Raw genomic sequence first — 17,772 nt, forward strand, 5'->3', positions numbered from 1 at the left:
CCAAACAAAACCCTCATCAAGACGGGATCACTTTAAACACTACAGGCGTTTTCCTCGAGATGGGGTCGAAACGTGCTTGAGATTGAACCGTGGCTGGCTTCAAAAGTGTGTCCTACAGCTCACTGAAATCTGAATGTAACTCGACAATTACAATTCCTTCAGTATGACGTCCTAAAAGGAAGGGAGGTGACACTTTACAAGCATATGGAGATCTAAGTTTCAGGATTCGTCTGTCGTTCACCTGAGGTTTGATTCGTTTCAAATCTCTGTCATTTATAACTCGTAACACTGTGTTATCTTTTTTTCAATTTCATGTCTTCCTTTGAACCCCGATCTGCGACTAATAGTTAGACTTGGAATATTTTATCGCGGCCAAAATTTGAGTTGTGCGTGACATATTTAAACAGCTATTTCGTTACTGGAGAATTCAAAGAGGAGTGCTTCCTTTCTACAATCATTTCAAGCATATCATCACAACAATTAGATTTCTTGAAGAAGAAACGCGAAGGTGTTCGACAAAATATGCTTATCAAGCATGTTATGTTACCGACGTGTTAATTCGCATTACTCTCAAAACTGTTTTGCTTGTTTATGGCATCACTGAGGGGAAACCCCCCTGTCAATTGTAAAGGTCAAGAATTCGTTTTGATTATCATGTGTGTGAGATGATCTGCAGCATATTTTTTTTTTGTAATTGTTAAATTGTGATATGCGAAGGAAAGCGTCATTTCGACTTCAATCGTGCAGTCACACTAACAAGAAATTAGACAGTGGTGCGAACCATATATAGAGAACTTGGATCACGGCCGAAACTTGACAAACTTTGATGTTCACTGGGGTCAAGGAACCGAAGTTAAGGGAATTTTGAAATTTCCTTTGCACAGGCTTGTAGTTACACCCCTCATAAAATAGAATGATGGGATATTTTTGACAAGTTACATCATTAGGGATAATTACCTTACCCGGCAATGTTACTCTTTCAGCGCAAAGCTGCCTCTCCAAAAGCGTTTGGTGTCATCATGCAACATACAAGATGGTGAGTACATGTTTATCCTCAATACATAAAAAGGAAGAAAAGCATTTTCCCACATGTTCCTTTGTTTAAAGTAATTAAGCTGAATTCTTCTTTCGTGTAAATATGATCTTGTGAATATTCCAACTGCAACGAAAAAAATCCAATATACATTGCCCTGAATCATCTGCATCATAATCAAACGAAAACGAAAACAAAAAGCAAAATATGCTTGATAAGCACATTTTTTTGTCGAATACGTTCGCGTTCTTTCTTTAATAACTCTGCTTGCAGTGATTATAAGCTTTAAATGATTGTGAAAACAAAGGATCCTGTACTGTTTAAACTCTAGTGACCAATTAATTTGTTAAATGAACACACAGCTCAACTTATGGCAGCAATTTTGTATACCAAGTCTCTCTAAGCAGTCGCTCATCAAGGACCAAAGGAAGACTTGGAGTTGGAAACAAAAAACAATTCCTTGGTCCTTGATGAGCGACTGCTTAGAGAGACTTGGTATACAAAATTGCTGCCATAAGTTGAGCTGTGTGTTCATTTAACAAATTAATTGGTCACTAGAGTTTAAACAGTATAGGATCCTTTGTTTTCACAATCATTTAAAGCTTATAATCACTGCAAGCAGAGTTATTAAAGAAAGAACGCGAACGTATTCGACAAAAAAATGTGCTTATCAAGCATATTTTGCTACCGTCGTAATCATTTGCATTACTTTTAAACCTGTTTTTCTTATTGAATTAAGATATCATTGAAGAAAGGGCTTAGATAAATCATGAAAGTGAAGAATTATTCCGACTGGTGTCTGAGTTAGTCTGCAGCTGGTTCGTTTTCGTGTAAATATATGCATATAAAATTGTAATGTGTGTAGAAAAGCATCATGTCGACTTTAATACATGGTACAGTCACGCTAAAAAAAAAATTAGTTCCTTTTTCATTTTTATTTTTTTTGGACTCAGGGTTGAAAACTTTGAATTAAATTTGACTCAGGAAAGTACAAATTATTGATTCTTGCGGGAGCTTTTCGAAAGAAGAAAACAGATTGATGAAAATAATCAGTGAGAAGTGTTTAAAAAAAATAATAATCGAATGTTTTTCCATTGGCGGACATCGGCAAAGAGGTTGTGACCCAATAATGAGATAAATAGAAGAAGGATAACACACGCGTGAGGACAGAAAGGATATTTCTCAAGGATTAATAGAAATTGAAACAAAACTGAACCAGCGAAGAAATACGCTAATTGCGACGTAAAAAGATTGGTGGTAATGATTATACGCACGCCTGGGTTTCATGGTTTTTGTGTCATTTTGATCGGAGCACATCACGAAACCTGATCTGTTTTTCAGAAGTTATTGTCAAGAAGCCAGCTTTCAATCAAGGAGGACATCACGAGATCTGATTTATTTTAAGAAATTACCAAGACGCTTGGATTTCAGACTTTTAAGCATATAAAGTTCTTCTTTTTGGAAATTTCTCTTTCGTTGATTTGAGGCTTGATTCGCTTCAAATCTGTCATAAATTACTTGTGATATGAGTTTTGCTTGCTTTCTATTCCATTTGATTTGATGTGCACCCCCTTTGGTCCTCGATCAGTGAGTGTGTTCGAGTTAGCATACCTAATAAGTTGCAACCAGAATTTGACGGCTGCAGTGTGTGGCATATCAAATTATTTAGTGCCGAGTAGAGAAACAGAAGAGAGATTCTTGGTTTTCACAATCATTCAAAAGGTATAATCGCAGTAAGCTGACTTGTTAAAGAAGGAAAGCGAAAGTGTGCCACAAAAATGTGCACATTAAGCATGTTATTTTACCGGAACTTTTGTATGGATTTGCAAGGCTTTGATTCAAGTGTCTAAGAGATTGGTAATTCTTTAATTATTTTATTATTATAAACGGAAGGCATTGATGTGTTTAGGTACGCGTCATTTGAAATTTTTGGACGCTACAATAGGGCACGTGCAGCATATTCTTGAGTTCTTGAGTGTGTGTGGGGGGTGGGGGGGGGGGGGAGGGAGGGGAGCCGGGGTAAAGATGAACGCATAAGCTTCAAGGGCATGCCCAGCAGGGCAAGCCTTTTTAAAAAAAATTAGGGGAGGTGGGGGAGCTAAGGGTCCCTCAGCCCCTCCCTCTGCGCGGGAAGTTACTGTCGTGACAATCTTGTGAGTGTATTGCGTGACACTTTTTTTCTAATTTATTAAGCAAGCTAAGGGTTTGGTGACAGTTGGGTTATTTAAGATTAAGTGTACAATTAAGCGTAGCACGGTAATAACAGACTTGTAACAAGAATGTTTGGATTGCGCACAGCAAAAGTGATATAGAAAATCAAAAATGGTCCGAAATAATTAGATAAGGAATTGGCACCTTTCAGAATTCTTCCCTTTTATTACGAACAGAGAGTTTGTCCCAAGTCGGTTCATAAACGAGCGAAAGCATACCAGTCAAATGATTGAATTTCAATTTCGCAGGTCAATCTCAATCTTGAACACGATATTCAGTTAAAGTACTCGTTTTTGCTATCGTTTATCATGTTTCACCATATGAGTTTATAAAAGAAAATTATTAAGCTTTTTGAAAATGTGCACTTTGATGGGGTCTTTCTTAACCCTTTGTTCCCAAGACCGTGCTAGAACATCACAGGGTACCCAATGAAAACTTGCTTAGGGGCTACCTTCTTGTAGAGTTTTATGCTAAGTTATCAAAATCATGATTTTAAGCAGAAACTCAAGAGTTGTTATTGACTCAGCGAGATTCATGTGTAAGGAACTTTTACTATCATGATATCCCTTTCACACACCTGATATTGCTAAGACTAGAGGAAACTTTCTATTATCATATAAATACGGTGTTATAAAAGGATTTCCAGCCCTAAGAAAAAATACGTAACACCACACGTGAAAAAATACGATATTTTTTCACGTGTGTTTGATATCGCGAATCAGCTGCTGCCTTTCGCGCCTTTCGCTCAAGTTGATGAATGAACGGCAAAGTCTTTACTATTCTCAATCCAAGGTCGTTTGTCGGAATTTTCTCGGATTATGGCGGCTAAAACACTGAAAAATTCGTATCGCTTACAAACAGCGACCTTAAACCCTCTCTAGAAGGGGAAGAAAAGAAAAACCGGAAGTTACTTATCAGTGGTTTTGATGATGGCATTCTCGCAGCTGAGAACGAAAATCGACTGCTGGAAGATTTGGCACAGGCCGATTTCGCCGTGTAACTGAAAGATTTCTCCTATCAGTAAGGAAAAAGTCGATAACTGAGAATTTCGTATATTGAAAATTACGCTCATTGTTGTTTTTGAAATGACTCAACGAATTTTTTCATCTTGAGCCTAAGCGCCAACCCACTTTACGATTTTTATTCGAGGATAATCGATCCTTTAATTTTCAATAATTAATAAAGTTGACTTTTCTTGTTAGTAAAGGGCTCTTGAGTTTATATGATAAGCAAAATAATACATGGTTGCTTGTAGAAATGAAGTTTCCCTTCTCGTGCTCAACTCGACATCTCATGACTTGTTCGCTGTGCTCACTCAAAGAGAACAAATTCCATATCTACGCGCGCCCTTGTATTATTCTCTATATGTCAGCGTTAATAGGAATTGGAATTTTATTCAAATTTTGACATCGTTTCCGAACAGGTTTGAAAACTTATAAAAGTATCCTGACTGACAAGGAAAACAGCCTCAGGAAACCGTCATGGTCTATACCGAAGAACAGCTTAACTACTTTAGAATTTGTTACATAGTCACCACTATACTGACACAGGCACTTAGATCAATTTTCAAAAAAGAATGGGACCGTCGTTATCCGTCGGGAGAATGGAATGATACACCAAAAAATGGACTGGACTTCTACAACATGGAGTGTAGTGGGAGCCGAAAACCTAATGCTCGTCTACTAGCGACAATAAAACGCGGAAATAGTGCAAAGTGGGATTGCACAACGCTGTTTTCTGTACTCCTTAACTCCAACTCTATCTCTCGCGGACTTAGCCCAATGGATTGCTCGCCTATCGATGACCTCAGACAGTTTCGCAACGAAGAATTTGCTCACATGCCACGGGGCCAACTGCCAGAGACACCTTTCATACTTGCCGTCCGTAGAGTTGAGACTGCGTTTCAGGCTCTTGGCCTTTCCATTGTCAAGATTCAAGAGATTCGTAAACAGATAAGTTTCCCAACGGAAGAGCTTCTGAAAGTTCAGAGAAGCGTTGATAGCCTTTATCAAAAACTCTGCGAAACTAATGTCAAGCTACAAACCTCAGAAGACCACCGCCTGTTCCTTGAAAAGCAATTACGTAATGACGTTTCCTCATTTTGCATTCTCCCCCCAAAACCATTCCACGAGATCGCAACTCGCGACTTCGAGGTCGCTAAAATCATGGAACAACTTGAACATCTAAGAAAGAGAAATAAAAATGGTTTGAGCTTCTGTCACATTTCTGGTAACCCTGGAAGTGGCAAATCTCAACTGGCCCGTCTAGTTGCTGAGAAGTTCTACAAAACGGCTTCCAAAGACCTTAGTTACCCTTCTTTCGTGATGACTCTAAAAGCTGAAAGTTTAAAAACGCTTTTGGAATCATACATCTTACTGGCGCGACAGATCAAGTGTCTCGAATACGCAGTGATGCACATCGTTGAGTCAACAGAGATGCAGGTTGAAGAAAAAGTAAAAAACCTCAAAGATTTGATAGCACCAAAAATTGAGCTCTATGGATCGTGGCTCCTGTTGGTCGACAATGTTTCCAATGTGTCAGATATACATGATTTCCTTCCTCAGCCTGGAAACGAACAATGGACCAAAGGCCAGTTGCTTATCACAACACAGAACACTTCATTCATCCCCTCAAACAACTCCTTTGTTTCTCACATTTCCGTGAGCGAAGGTATGGTGCCTACTGATGCGCGTTGCTTTTTAGCAAATATCTCTGGCATTACAGAACAAGGACAAGAAGATAAAGTTGCGAAGGAGTTAGATTACCAACCCCTAGCTTTGGCAAGCGCTGCTGTCTACGTCAAAAAGATCCGTGAAAGTGTTGACAGAGAATTTGGCTGGAACGAGTATCTAGAGAAGCTGAAAAGAGGAATGCGAGCTATTACTGAAAAGGAACTAGCGCAGACGAACTCAAGCTACAGTAAATCTATGACGGCAGCAACAAAGCTGGCCATTGAAAGAGCGATGAACAGGAACAGCGTGGTAACAAGCGCATTTACTTTCCTCTCCCTCGTTGCTCCTCAGCCCTTGCATCTCGACATTGTTACCAATTACGTTTTGATTGAGGAGAAGCACCTGGATAAAGAAGAAGTTGCCCTTCAGATCCAAGGTTATTCACTACTGATGCGCGAAGAAAGACGGAATGGAGTTTTCATTAGTGTGCATCAAGTAGTACATGACGTCATGAAATCATTAATTAAGGAGTTTTGCCAACCCAATCGACATGTTAAAGTTGTTGCTCTAACATCATTCAATCAATTCATAGAAACTAACCTAACACACACTTGGTACAAAGAGGACTGTGTTGCTGACAGCAAGCATCTCATTCCACACTTGAATGCACTTGCGCTAGAGATTGGAGATGTTTTTCATGATTCCGTTGCACTAAACTCTTTAAGCAAGCTGGGAACAATTTGCCGAAACCACTCTGAATTACCTGAAGCTAAAGCATTCTATGACACAGCTTTGAAACTGATTGAAAGAGACGAGACCTGTACAGATGTAGATGTTGCTGATATCTGTAGCCAGTTAGGTATTGTACTATGGCAAATGGGTGACCTAAAGCAGGCCAGGGAGCATTTTACACGTGCTCTAGATAACACATTGAAGGAACTCGGACCCGAACATGTTCATGTGGCATGTAATTACCATCTCTTAGGTATAGTGCATCGTGCCTTGGGTGACCTGCTACAGGCCAAAACGTATCATGAACAAGCCTTAGAAATTTGCCTCAGGAAGCTTGGACCCGAGAATGTAGGTATGGCGAATACCTATCATCATTTGGGTAATGCACACTTTGAGTTGAGTAACCTGAAAGAAGCTAAGGAACATTATGATCGTGCTTTAGAAATCCAACTGAGGAATGTTGGACCTGATCATGTTTATACGGCGTTTTCTTACTGCAGCTTAGGAGATGTACAGCGTGAATTGGGGAGCCTAGTAAAGGCAAAGGAGCATTACGAACGTTCTTTAGGCATTAGGCTAGAAAAGCTTGGACCCGAGCATGTTGAAGTCGCGATTTCTCACAACAACTTGGGTATCATACACCGATACATGGGTGACCTACAAAAGGCTAAGAAGCATCACGAACTTGCTCTTGACATTGAGCGAAAAAAGCGTGGACCCGACCATGTTTATGTGGCAAACACGTACTATCATTTGGGTAATGTACAATATGACTTAAGGAATCTGCGGGAGGCCAAGATGCATTACAAGCGTGCTTTAAACATTCAACTGGAGAAGCTTGGACCTGATCATGTCAATGTAGCCTTTTCGTACTGCAGCCTGGGTGATGTAGAGCGTCAAATGGGTGACGTGCGAAAAGCCAAGAAGTATTATGAAACTGCATTGGACATAAAGCTGAAAAAGCTTGGGCCCGAGCATGTTCATGTCGCATGTACTTATCATCTCTTGGGTATGGTACAGCGAACCTTGGGTGACTTACAAAAGGCCAAGGAACATTATGATCTAGCTTTAGACATAAGACTGAACAAGCTTGGTCCTGATCACGTCAATGTCGCTTATACTCATAATGAATTGGGTGATGTGCTGCGAGTTTTAGGTGACCTGCAGCAGGCGAAAGTTCATTTTAAACGTGCTCTGGACATTGAATTGAAGAGGAGTGGACCTGAGCATGTTGACGTTGCACGCACTTACCATAAATTGGCTATGGTCCATCGTGCCTTGGGTGACCTGCCACAGGCCAAGAAGTATCATGTTCACGCTTCAAACATTCGCCTGAAAAATTTTGGACCTGAGCATATCGAGATGGCAAATTCATACCATCATTTGGGTAATGTAGAATATGAGTTGAAAAATCTACAAGAGGCTGAAAAGCTTTACAAACGCTCTTTAGACATTCAGCAGAAGAATCTTGGAAGTGAACATCTCTATGTGTCGTTTTCCTACGTTGGACTGGGTAACGTACAGCGAACATTAGGGAATTTGGAAAGGGCCAAGGAATTTTACGAACTTGCTCTGGCCAATCGGCGGAAAAATCTTGGACCCAAGCATGTCGATGTTGCCCGTATTTACAGCAACCAAGGCCATCTGCAATGTGATTTGGGTGACTTGCAGAATGCCAAGAATCTCTATCAACGAGCACTAGAAATCCTGTTGCAAGTGCTCGGACCGAGGCATGTTGAGGTCAATAACTTGCGCAGTCTTTTGTCTAACGTAGAGCGTGACTTGTTTGGCTTGCACTACGACGAGGAGCGCTACGGACATGCCGTTTACACTGAGATAAGAAACCCTAGACTCGAGAGGTTTATTTGGGAGGTTGACGATTTTGATTTTGAAGTTTCGTCCGTTTATCGCGACGATGATTACGCTAAGTGCTGCATAATTTCTTAATCAGCATCTCAAAAGAAAGAGCCAAAATAGAGAACTAACAAGGGTGAACACCTATCTTAACCAATGAATTTTCTGATCAAAGTACCAGAAATATAAGCTTTTTGCTTCTCAAGTAAAATCTCATAAGAGTAAAATTAAAAAGCGGAGGATGTAAAAAAGAACACACAAAGGAAAACAAACGTTTTTCAATACCAGAGTACGTGCTAGTGTGAGAAGCCAACTTGTAAATAAAGTCCTGTTGAACGATTTATGTCGCTCATTTTGGCCCATTTTTTGTGATAACTAACCGAAGCCAATAGATATGATTTCTAGCAAAAAAGTCAGTTATTTTTTGTTTTGATGAAATTCCTAGCGCCGTGCAAGGCCAAAATTATCTCAGAAATAAGGGAAGGGAATAGGACGTCTTTTATGTACATTCCACCGGCATAAAATAATCTCAATTGCTTTAAATTCAAAAATGCTTTTTTTTCATTTTTCATCACGTTGCTGCAAATGCTACAATAAAATACATGTAAATCATGAGGACAACATAAACGGTGCCTTTTCAGTTCAGTTGTGAAGTTCAAACCCAGTCTACCAATTGTACTTTAGGCTGCTAGCAGATGAAAAGATAGAGGCACAAATGAAACCACAACAAAAAGTTGGAAGGAAAAGCCCAAGACTTAAGCCTCTAGTCTTGAGTTTAACCCACTTTTACTTGCACCGTAAGATTTATCAAGAGAGAATGAAGTAGCATCCTATCGTGGTTTTATCCAAGAATATAGGCGGCTCTAACCGTTTGTACTCTGTACCAACCTTAGCACTCCTGGCTGAAGTCATGTATAGACAATCGAAAAACAGATGTTTCGCTAACCCTTTCACTTCCAAGATCTCATTCGTAATTCTTCTGTCTGTCTGTCACACAATTCTTATGATGTTATTTCAGATAACTTGGTATGGCGACCCACTAATAACTCTCTAATTGATATTTTTCTCCATTCTCATCACTTTTCTCTTATTGTATGGATAATATAAGAAAAAATTTTGTCTTGGTCACTCATGGGAGTAAAAGGGTTAAAGGTCCACTTAGTGACGGCTTGCATGGCCAGTTCCCCTTCATGAATAAGAGTTTCTCTACTGACAATTTTAGGCCCTTTATTGTTCTCACCACTTACTATTTGACAAATATTTGCCTCAAACAAAGTGAATATTGTCTAATAATCCCCAAGACGAATTTGAGGGTATTATTCAACAATATTCACTGAGCCTGAGGCGAATAATTGTTTTAGTATAATTGCTCAGGTGTTTTCAAATTCTGTTGTAGATTCATTTTGATTTCGAAACCATTATACAGTTACAATTGTCTTGATAACTTGTATCGAGATGAGCAGCCAGTTTACACTACAATATAACATGTTTATTCAAATTAATCAGCAAAAACTTCATAGCTTTCTTTTGAAAAGTGTTACCCCAAACTTATTAGCATCTTTTGTGCTCTTCAAAATTGTACTTCCTTCCATTTTGTTGATCACCTCCTGTGTAACATTGACAAAACATGAGACAGCCTGGAGTTTGAAATTTAGTGCCCCTTTTATACTTACCTCACCTGTGGTGATTATAGCAAGATATGATGCAATTCTTGACCAATCAGAGCATGTGCATTACTATAATCACCACAGCAATTGTACTAATTAACAACTATTCACCTCAGTTTAGGTGGCCAGTGGTGGATCTAAGCTGCTACCACTGGGGTATGTGAATAGTTGTTTTAACACACTATAACAATGGGATAATACATTGCAAAGAGATGATTTTCACTCATTTATACCAGCTATGATTACAATATTTTCTGGCAAAAATCCTTTGTGAGTTGCTCAGAGGCCATAACAAAGGACATCTGGACTTTGAGAGTGCAATCAGAGCACAACTTTGATTCTGTCTAAAATTCAATTCTACACCAAATACATATAAATATCAAGAATGAGTCAAGTCAATGCCGCTCAAATAATTGTTATCAAAGGAAGTATGCTGATGATTATACACATCTAACAAAGGCCAATGACTATGTGAACTTCACTCAATCTTGTCTCAGTGCAATTGAGTAAATACCAAATAATAATCATGATGAAAATAATTATGATAATGGAAGTGAGGGAGTGCAATTTAGACTGAAATCAAACACATCATCTCAAAATCGAATAAGCGCTTAGTACAAATTTGATTTGAAATCACAGGTACGATTTCAGACCAAAACTGCAATATGACAAGAAGTTCAATTACCTCTTTGTTGCATCCATTTTGAAATCACACAATTCAGTCACTCAAATAAAGGATTTTGAACCATGATTGTAAAACGTAGAGGCCTCAGAACAGTATCAACAGGTGGTGTTCTGTAAGAAACTGAAAGGGCTTTTCAAAAGTAAAAAGAAGAACTCAAATAAAGTTCACTGAGTCATCATGCCATCACATCCAAAAAATCTGATTACCTTATATAAGAGTAGTCTCAGTTCCACAATCTTTCTCGAAGGTAAATTGATTTGAAAGAATAAAGCATGAAACTGATTTCCTCAATTCAGAATCCAAAATCAATCACTAAAAAATTCTTGTCTTGATGTCAATGGCTGATATTGGTCTAAGCTTGTTCAAAGTAGCAGTCCTCTAAATCTTTGATAACTACTTTGTAGCCAAGGAGACATTCAAGATATGAGGTATTGCAAGTGCGAGTTCCAAGGTATACTCCATCCACAACCAAAAAGGTATAATTAAGTTACCAGTAGCTGAGCCATTAGAAATCCTTTCAAATGAGATAGTGCCCTAAAGAGAGAGGTTTACTAAATCATGGGACCTTTGTGGTGCCCCATAACCTGCCATCAGGCAGGTTTGACATCATCTGGGTCAGCTAGTGTTCAGTGACTGACTGAAAGTGGCTGTTTCTGTAGTTCTTATTGAATAAAGACAACAGACACACTGAAACATACCTCTGTCAATTCACTTACTACTTACCACCAAGATTTCATGGCCCTCTGGAACAATACAAATGCCTACAGTGTGGTATCAGGTTTTTGAACCTTGTCTTTTTTCTGCATAGAAACTGGCTTACATGCATTTGTCTCCCTTGAGCCCACCTCCTGGTTGTTATGGTGAGTATGTTATACAAAAGCATTAATCATGCAATTGTTGAGTTCTACACAATGAGAAATTTTTAACTGGTAAATACATAATTATGCAACTTTTTAAAGCACAACAACTAATCAGTAAAAAAGCATAAAGGAATAAAATTAGTATCCAGAAACAATTAGGATCAACATACCCAAACAACAGCATGCAAGACACATCAATAACAGTAAGCAATTTTTCAACCTCATTGCCTTACAAGGACTAGCAGTAAAGCAGTCAAAACTTTGCAAACAATACAATTGAATTACCTCGACTAATCATATTAGTTAAATGATAGGACATTCATTTATCTACAAAACCACAATGAAACACAACATTCTCTATGACAACTTTTTAATACTTATTTCTACATTAGATATTGTCACACATGACAAAATTTAAGGAAGTAAAAACACAATTAAAATATCTAATTATATGATGATATTCAATATTCATAATAAAATTTATGCCAATAAAAAAACACTTTAAAAAACTTTTTATTTAACCCATATATAGCCTCCATTTAGGCAAAAATGCTTCTTTATCTGTAAAAATCATGTAATTCTCTGCTATCTTCACTGGATTAAATTTTAAATGCAGAGCTTACAGTATTGAAAGTAAGGTTTGAAAATTGGGGAATATCATGTGGCATATATCCTTCCATACTCTCCTACTTTAGCCATGGGATATACAGTCAAGTGATACATTTAGACCAATTGGGTGCTAGCAACAAAAGTTGTGGGATTATAAATATTAATAATATCCAACATTCATAACAAAATCTAAGCCAGTAAATATAAACGCTTTAAAAATTTATTTATTTGGCATAAGTATAATTGCTCAGGGGATTATAGAGATGTGCATGCTCTGATTGGTTGAGGGTTGTCACATGTCACTATAATTACCTTGCATGAGGTGATTATAGAAAGGGTGCTAAATTTCAAAACTGACAATAGGAGTACATAACAGCCTAAATTACTGTTGATTTATTTTTTACCGCAACATCAAAGTCAAAATTTCTGCGTCATCCATCTTGAGGGCTGGTAAAGGTATTGCAAGACACACTAGCAGTGTTGTCTATACTCTTATCAACAACAGCACAGTAGCCTATCAGATTGCAACATTACTGCCAATTTTGGTAAAAACAACAAAATCTAATCACTGGCATAGGTGTTCATGAAGTTGTCAATCATGTTAAAGCACAAGTTGCTTTTGTCTTCCAGTCCTTGTCAAACATAACAGAGACTAGTTGTTAGAGCGCCTTATTTTGTGTGTTTTTCATAAAAAAATTATTCTACTCAGGCTTAAATATTTACATTTGTGATACAATCTAAGCCAGTGAATACATGCTATGAAATTTTTGCCACATGATAATATTCAACATTCATTAAAAAATCTAAGTTTTTGAATACATACTTAAAAACTTTGTTGTATGTGATAACGTTCAACATACTTAGAATCATCTCTTGGTGCTATATTATGTCACTGTTTAAGTATATATATATATCGGAAAAAAAAAACCAAATCACCAAAGTGGGGGTGGCTAGCGGTAAATATCCCTCACTAACCACCTCCACCTCGGTGAATAGTTTTGCCAAATATTCAACTTTCAAACACAAGCTTAGAAAACCGAAGCGTACGGAAAATACAGACCATGAAAACACAGATGTAGACATCGATACACATTCTTAAAACACAGACCAAGAGAACGCAGAACTCGAAAAATCTAAGCAAGCATAATACGTTGATATTATTGGGTCCCACATGTTGAATCTCCTTGTAAACAACGCAGTTTTCTTTCACCTGCAATCCTAGAGAATGCAAGGAAAATATCCCAATGCAGAAGGGGTCATATCAATCAATTGTGCATGAACCTACCTGTATACAGAGTTTCACAGGTCGTTCATACCGTTCATTTCGCTGGATCAAGCTTGCAAGTCACAGGTTGCAAAATAAACTATAAATTCGTAAGTTTTCTGAGGGAATCGTTAGAAGTACAAGTTTTCATCAATGGGCGATTCTGAGGTACATGTAGGGCACAAAATAAGCCGTCATTTACTTAAAGCCTTCCCCGTCCGCCATATTTGACTCCTTAAGTCGTGCTAAGCAAATTTTAAAATCAGGAACACCGGAAAACCGAACACCGGAACACCGGAACACCGGAACACCGAAACACCGAAACACCGAAACACTCGAACATGCCGGATCACCGCGTGATTTTGAAAAGAAAAAAGAGGTCACTAAATTCTCCGAGCTTGAGCATACTAAAATGGTGATGTGTTTTATTATGGTACGTTCAAGCTTGACGACTGAAAGAGCAACATCTCTAAACATCAAATATACTCAATGGGGGTTTGTTCGAATAATAAACAACAATAACTTCGACCGTTCGGTCGTTACGGGAAAATCTCAAACCTTGGACCTTGGCCTGGCCGTACTGACCTTGCTATCACTCAGTCAATACGGCAAGGCCTCAGTTTGAGATTTTCCCGTGACAACTACACTCTCGCTTATTCACTTTTTGAATCTTTCATTGTGAATGAAACTGGATTGAATATGAGTTCGTCAACCGCAGGTCCTGCTGAATCCTCACTTTGTTCCTCCAACTTCTTAAGGTACTTACTATTAAATACCAGGGGCCTTCGAAATAAGATCAATGACTTAAGTGCCTTATTGCTAAGGGAATCCTTTGATATTGTTTCCTTAGCGGAGACCTGGTTGATCGTGATTTTATCCTTTACACCACAAATCACATGGGTTCAAAAGTACTCTGGATTTAAAATCCCCAGCGGAGCGGTTTATTACGGCTAGTCGTCAAATGGTTTGTAACCGGTACCAAAACGCTGGAGTTGGTCACGAAATTTAAAAATCTGCGTTAGTATGAACTGGTCTACACGGAACTACGGAAGCCGATAGGGGACAATCCCTTTCTGAGATCCAGAAAAATGTTTGAAATCGCGAAAAAATATTTTGTTAAATTTAATTGCGCATTGTTAGTCTTACTATCATAATTTACTTAAGATAAATTTCAAGTCCGCCTTCTTGAGAAAAAAAAGTAACTTTTTATAGTTTTCACTTAGATGCCTCATGCAACCTGCTTCATGAGCGCCTACTTGTAGGACCGCAATATGTCCAAGTAAAATCCCTAAAATCCTGTTCTGTGCGGCTGATGTTTGTTAGTCATAAACGTTTGATCCACCGTCTCATTAGAGCGGTCAGTTTAGTCAGTAGAAAAAGCCTGACCAAGGGCTTGATACTCTTTGCTTTCCGTAGGTTCTCTTAATTCGTATTATTCGTACTATTCCTTTCATCTTTTTACACCTGTGGCCGAGCTTATATGTTGAAGATATAGTGAACTTTGAAGTAGCTAGAGACATGCGAAATAGTCTATTACGTGAAAAAATACTTCATTAACAAATCATTTTATCCTATTGAAATGCGCGCTGTCATAGCATGATGCAAATGTTCGAGGTAATTCATTACCTCTCTGTTGACTTTTTAAAAAATGAATTTGCCACTTTAAATACAATAAAGACTGTCGTCAGTTTTATCAGACAATTACATTATCATTGTCAAAGTTTTCCTTTAGCTCGCGCTCCAGTGCAGGATAACGACGAAAGCAACATCTCAGCGATTGGTTCGTTGAGACGCACGTGCTTTACATTTGTTGCGTAACAGTGCGAGACACTTCACCCAAAAAGAGAAGCCTTCGGTTAGCCGTGTCTTTTCAAACTCACAAGTTTTTTGCGAGAAACGCCATTGGAAGAGTTATAAAATGGGATCAGCTTTGAGTTCATTCAAGTCAAAGAGAAAAGGAAGGAAGGTTAGCAAAAGGTAAGGGATTCTTGAGAAGATTTCAGAAAGAACGGAAGCTGAAAGAGATGAAGTACTGTACTTCGTAAAGACGTTTTCAGTTCCTTACGCTTCCTTGAAAGTTTCTTACGCATTCGGTGTTTATTTTTTGGTATTTGATGTTAGATGGTTTGCTAGTCGCTTTGAAATTCTTTTTAGTTTCAGTAGGGTAGTTATGATAAACTTTTTCCATCATCGATCTGTTTTGTTCTTTCCTACAATAGAAGGTTGAGGGAGCAGTTGAAGGAGGCTCAAGAGTGTATCGCTCGACTCCAAGAACAACTGCTGCTTGAAAATAAGTAAGTAACCACTGAATTCTAGCTTGGTTATGTCAAATGAGCATTAAATCATATTTTTCAATTTTTCTCTCTTCAGTTGCTATTAGACTACTATCCTATTTTGACAATAGAAAAATTATCAAGCGACGCCAGACAAAATATATTTTAAGCATTAGAGGCTGGTTTTCTCTGTCTTAATCCCTCCTAATACTCTCTGCAACAGTAGACAGAAAAAGACAGAATAGAATCCCGTGAAAATATTTACTTTGAATTTTCTCCACTCATCAGATTTCAAAATGGTTTCTCGCGCGGAGTAATAGTTTGCTTTTCAGTATTTCAAAAAGGCGCTGTTTTGACATTCCTTTGATGTTTTTCGGTAGGTTACTTGATCAGTTTCCAAGTCACCAAAGTGATAACTCGGATACTGTAACCGATGCAATTGAGGCATACTGTGGAATGACAGAAATGGAAAAAGAAATTCAAACTTTGCAGAGAAAACTTTTTTTCGGAGAAGTTGCATTGAAACTTACGCAAGAGAGATGTCAGCTGATGGAGAACAATTACAAGTGAGTGCAAGTGCTCTTTAAGTGTTCTTCCCAGGTCTCTCAGGTCACATCAGTTCTCTACCTTCTTTGTACTTACTTGGCATGGAAGAGGGTTTTTAAAATCTCAGTTAAGTATTTAGGGTCTTATGGGTGATCTGCGCTCTTAAAAAGTCGCCTAGTTACTTACCAAAACGTTTCTTTCCTCTAAAGCACCAAAAATTCGTCCTGATTTTATGCGATTAGTTAGGATCTCATAGTAACTTTGGTGAAACATTCACGCAGTGGGACACTTTTTTCTTCCTAGCATGATAAGAATACCTTCCTTACCACAGTTGGCTTCATTTCTCCACAGCCTTCTCCGAACTAAGGAGAAAAATCTTCTCTGGCAGAGCCTAGCTTGTCAAACAAAACTACAGGATTTGAAATTAAAACACGAGGCCATTCAGTTCTCACGATCTAAAGAGGCAACTCCAGCGGCAAGATGGCTAGCAAGCTCATTACCTAATCTTTACCTGTAAGATATAGAAATTTAAGGAGGTGCTTTTACATTCATGGAAAGAAAAACGTGAAAGAATTTGTGAAAGAAGCTAATTGTCAATTAGTTTCAAGGGCTACATAGAAGAGAAGTAGCTAAAGAAAGATTTGGTGTACATGCAGTTCGTAATAATTTTATTATTACTATTATCATTATTATTGTATTTAGTCCGTCTTTAGGTGTAAATGAATTAAATGAATTAAAAAGTGTTGTCGTGTGAAAAGCTTGTGCTACACATTCTTTGGTATCTGGTCAACTCGCCACCACCACCAAAAGTCATCTCGCCACCAGTAGCAAATTGACTCTCACGTTATGCGTAGTGTCTCAATTATGGAACGATAACCATTAAAAGCAAGAAGAATAGCGAGTTTCAGTGTTACATGAAATGAAATAAAAAATCTTGATCTCGCGAGGATTTCGTAAAGCGAAGGCAGAGTGAATTCCGCTCAGTGATTTTTGCCGGCGTTTATGAAATCGTATGACACGTACAAGGTAAGAATTTGTGGTATATTGTGAAATTAGGCGCGAACAAATCGGGTGAAAGCTTACAGAAAGGGGCTTAGCGTCCCTTCTTTGTGTGAAGTACCACGATGCCGGCAAAATCTACATCGGTGAAACGGGAAGACCTATACAAGAGTGAATGAAAGAACACAAGAGGGATATACGTTGAGCCCATACCCAGACCTCCGCCGTTTCTGAGCACGCCAACAAGACCGGCCACTACCCGCTTTGGAACGAAGTAAAGACGATGCCCTGAATCGAAAGCCGATGCCCTGAACGCGAATAAATTGCAGAGAATTGAAATGTGTTCCCACATGGGTAGCAATGACAC

At 38.4% G+C, this 17,772-nt stretch overlaps 2 protein-coding genes and 1 long non-coding RNA gene across 4 annotated transcripts; 2 read left to right on the forward strand and 1 right to left on the reverse strand.

Annotated features, from left to right (window-relative positions):
- Positions 1-18: 18 nt before the first annotated feature.
- On the forward strand, positions 19-8,841 carry LOC113665716 (uncharacterized). Of its 2 annotated transcripts, none has more exons than XM_089208671.1 (3): positions 19-246; positions 984-1,036; positions 4,668-8,841. In XM_089208671.1, the coding sequence occupies exon 3, from the start codon at positions 4,726-4,728 to the stop codon at positions 8,593-8,595; it is 3,870 nt and encodes a 1,289-aa protein (XP_089064797.1). In that variant the 5' UTR covers positions 19-246; positions 984-1,036; positions 4,668-4,725; the 3' UTR covers positions 8,596-8,841. The 2 variants fall into 2 exon arrangements, with proteins under 2 accessions (XP_089064797.1, XP_089064796.1); XM_089208670.1 differs by lacking the exon at positions 19-246 and adding an exon at positions 731-852.
- A 1,128-nt stretch (positions 8,842-9,969) lies between these two features.
- On the reverse strand, positions 9,970-11,200 carry LOC149044120 (uncharacterized). Its single transcript, XR_016187412.1, has 3 exons — positions 11,061-11,200; positions 10,855-10,974; positions 9,970-10,109 (listed from the first exon to the last, which is right to left on the reverse strand). It is a non-coding gene; the product is annotated as an uncharacterized LOC149044120 (long non-coding RNA).
- A 4,173-nt stretch (positions 11,201-15,373) lies between these two features.
- On the forward strand, positions 15,374-17,154 carry LOC113665709 (uncharacterized). The gene is made up of 4 exons (XM_089208708.1): positions 15,374-15,564; positions 15,807-15,881; positions 16,241-16,426; positions 16,758-17,154. The coding sequence occupies exons 1-4, from the start codon at positions 15,506-15,508 to the stop codon at positions 16,921-16,923; spliced, it is 486 nt and encodes a 161-aa protein (XP_089064834.1). The 5' UTR covers positions 15,374-15,505; the 3' UTR covers positions 16,924-17,154.
- Positions 17,155-17,772: the final 618 nt, after the last annotated feature.

Source organism: Pocillopora damicornis, chromosome 6 (genome assembly GCF_964200805.1).
Source record: "Pocillopora damicornis chromosome 6, jaPocDami1.2, whole genome shotgun sequence".
NCBI lineage: Eukaryota > Metazoa > Cnidaria > Anthozoa > Scleractinia > Pocilloporidae > Pocillopora > Pocillopora damicornis.

Excerpts from the sequence above, each read along its gene's own strand:
- LOC113665709 (XM_089208708.1), top strand. The coding sequence starts at position 15,506 with ATGGGATCAGCTTTGAGTTCATTCAAGTCAAAGAGAAAAGGAAGGAAG. Across the intron at positions 15,565-15,806 it reads GGAAGGAAGGTTAGCAAAAG|AAGGTTGAGGGAGCAGTTGA; the intron begins GTAAGGGATTCT and ends TTCCTACAATAG. Across the intron at positions 15,882-16,240 it reads CAACTGCTGCTTGAAAATAA|GTTACTTGATCAGTTTCCAA; the intron begins GTAAGTAACCAC and ends GTTTTTCGGTAG.
- LOC113665716 (XM_089208671.1), top strand. The coding sequence starts at position 4,726 with ATGGTCTATACCGAAGAACAGCTTAACTACTTTAGAATTTGTTACATA.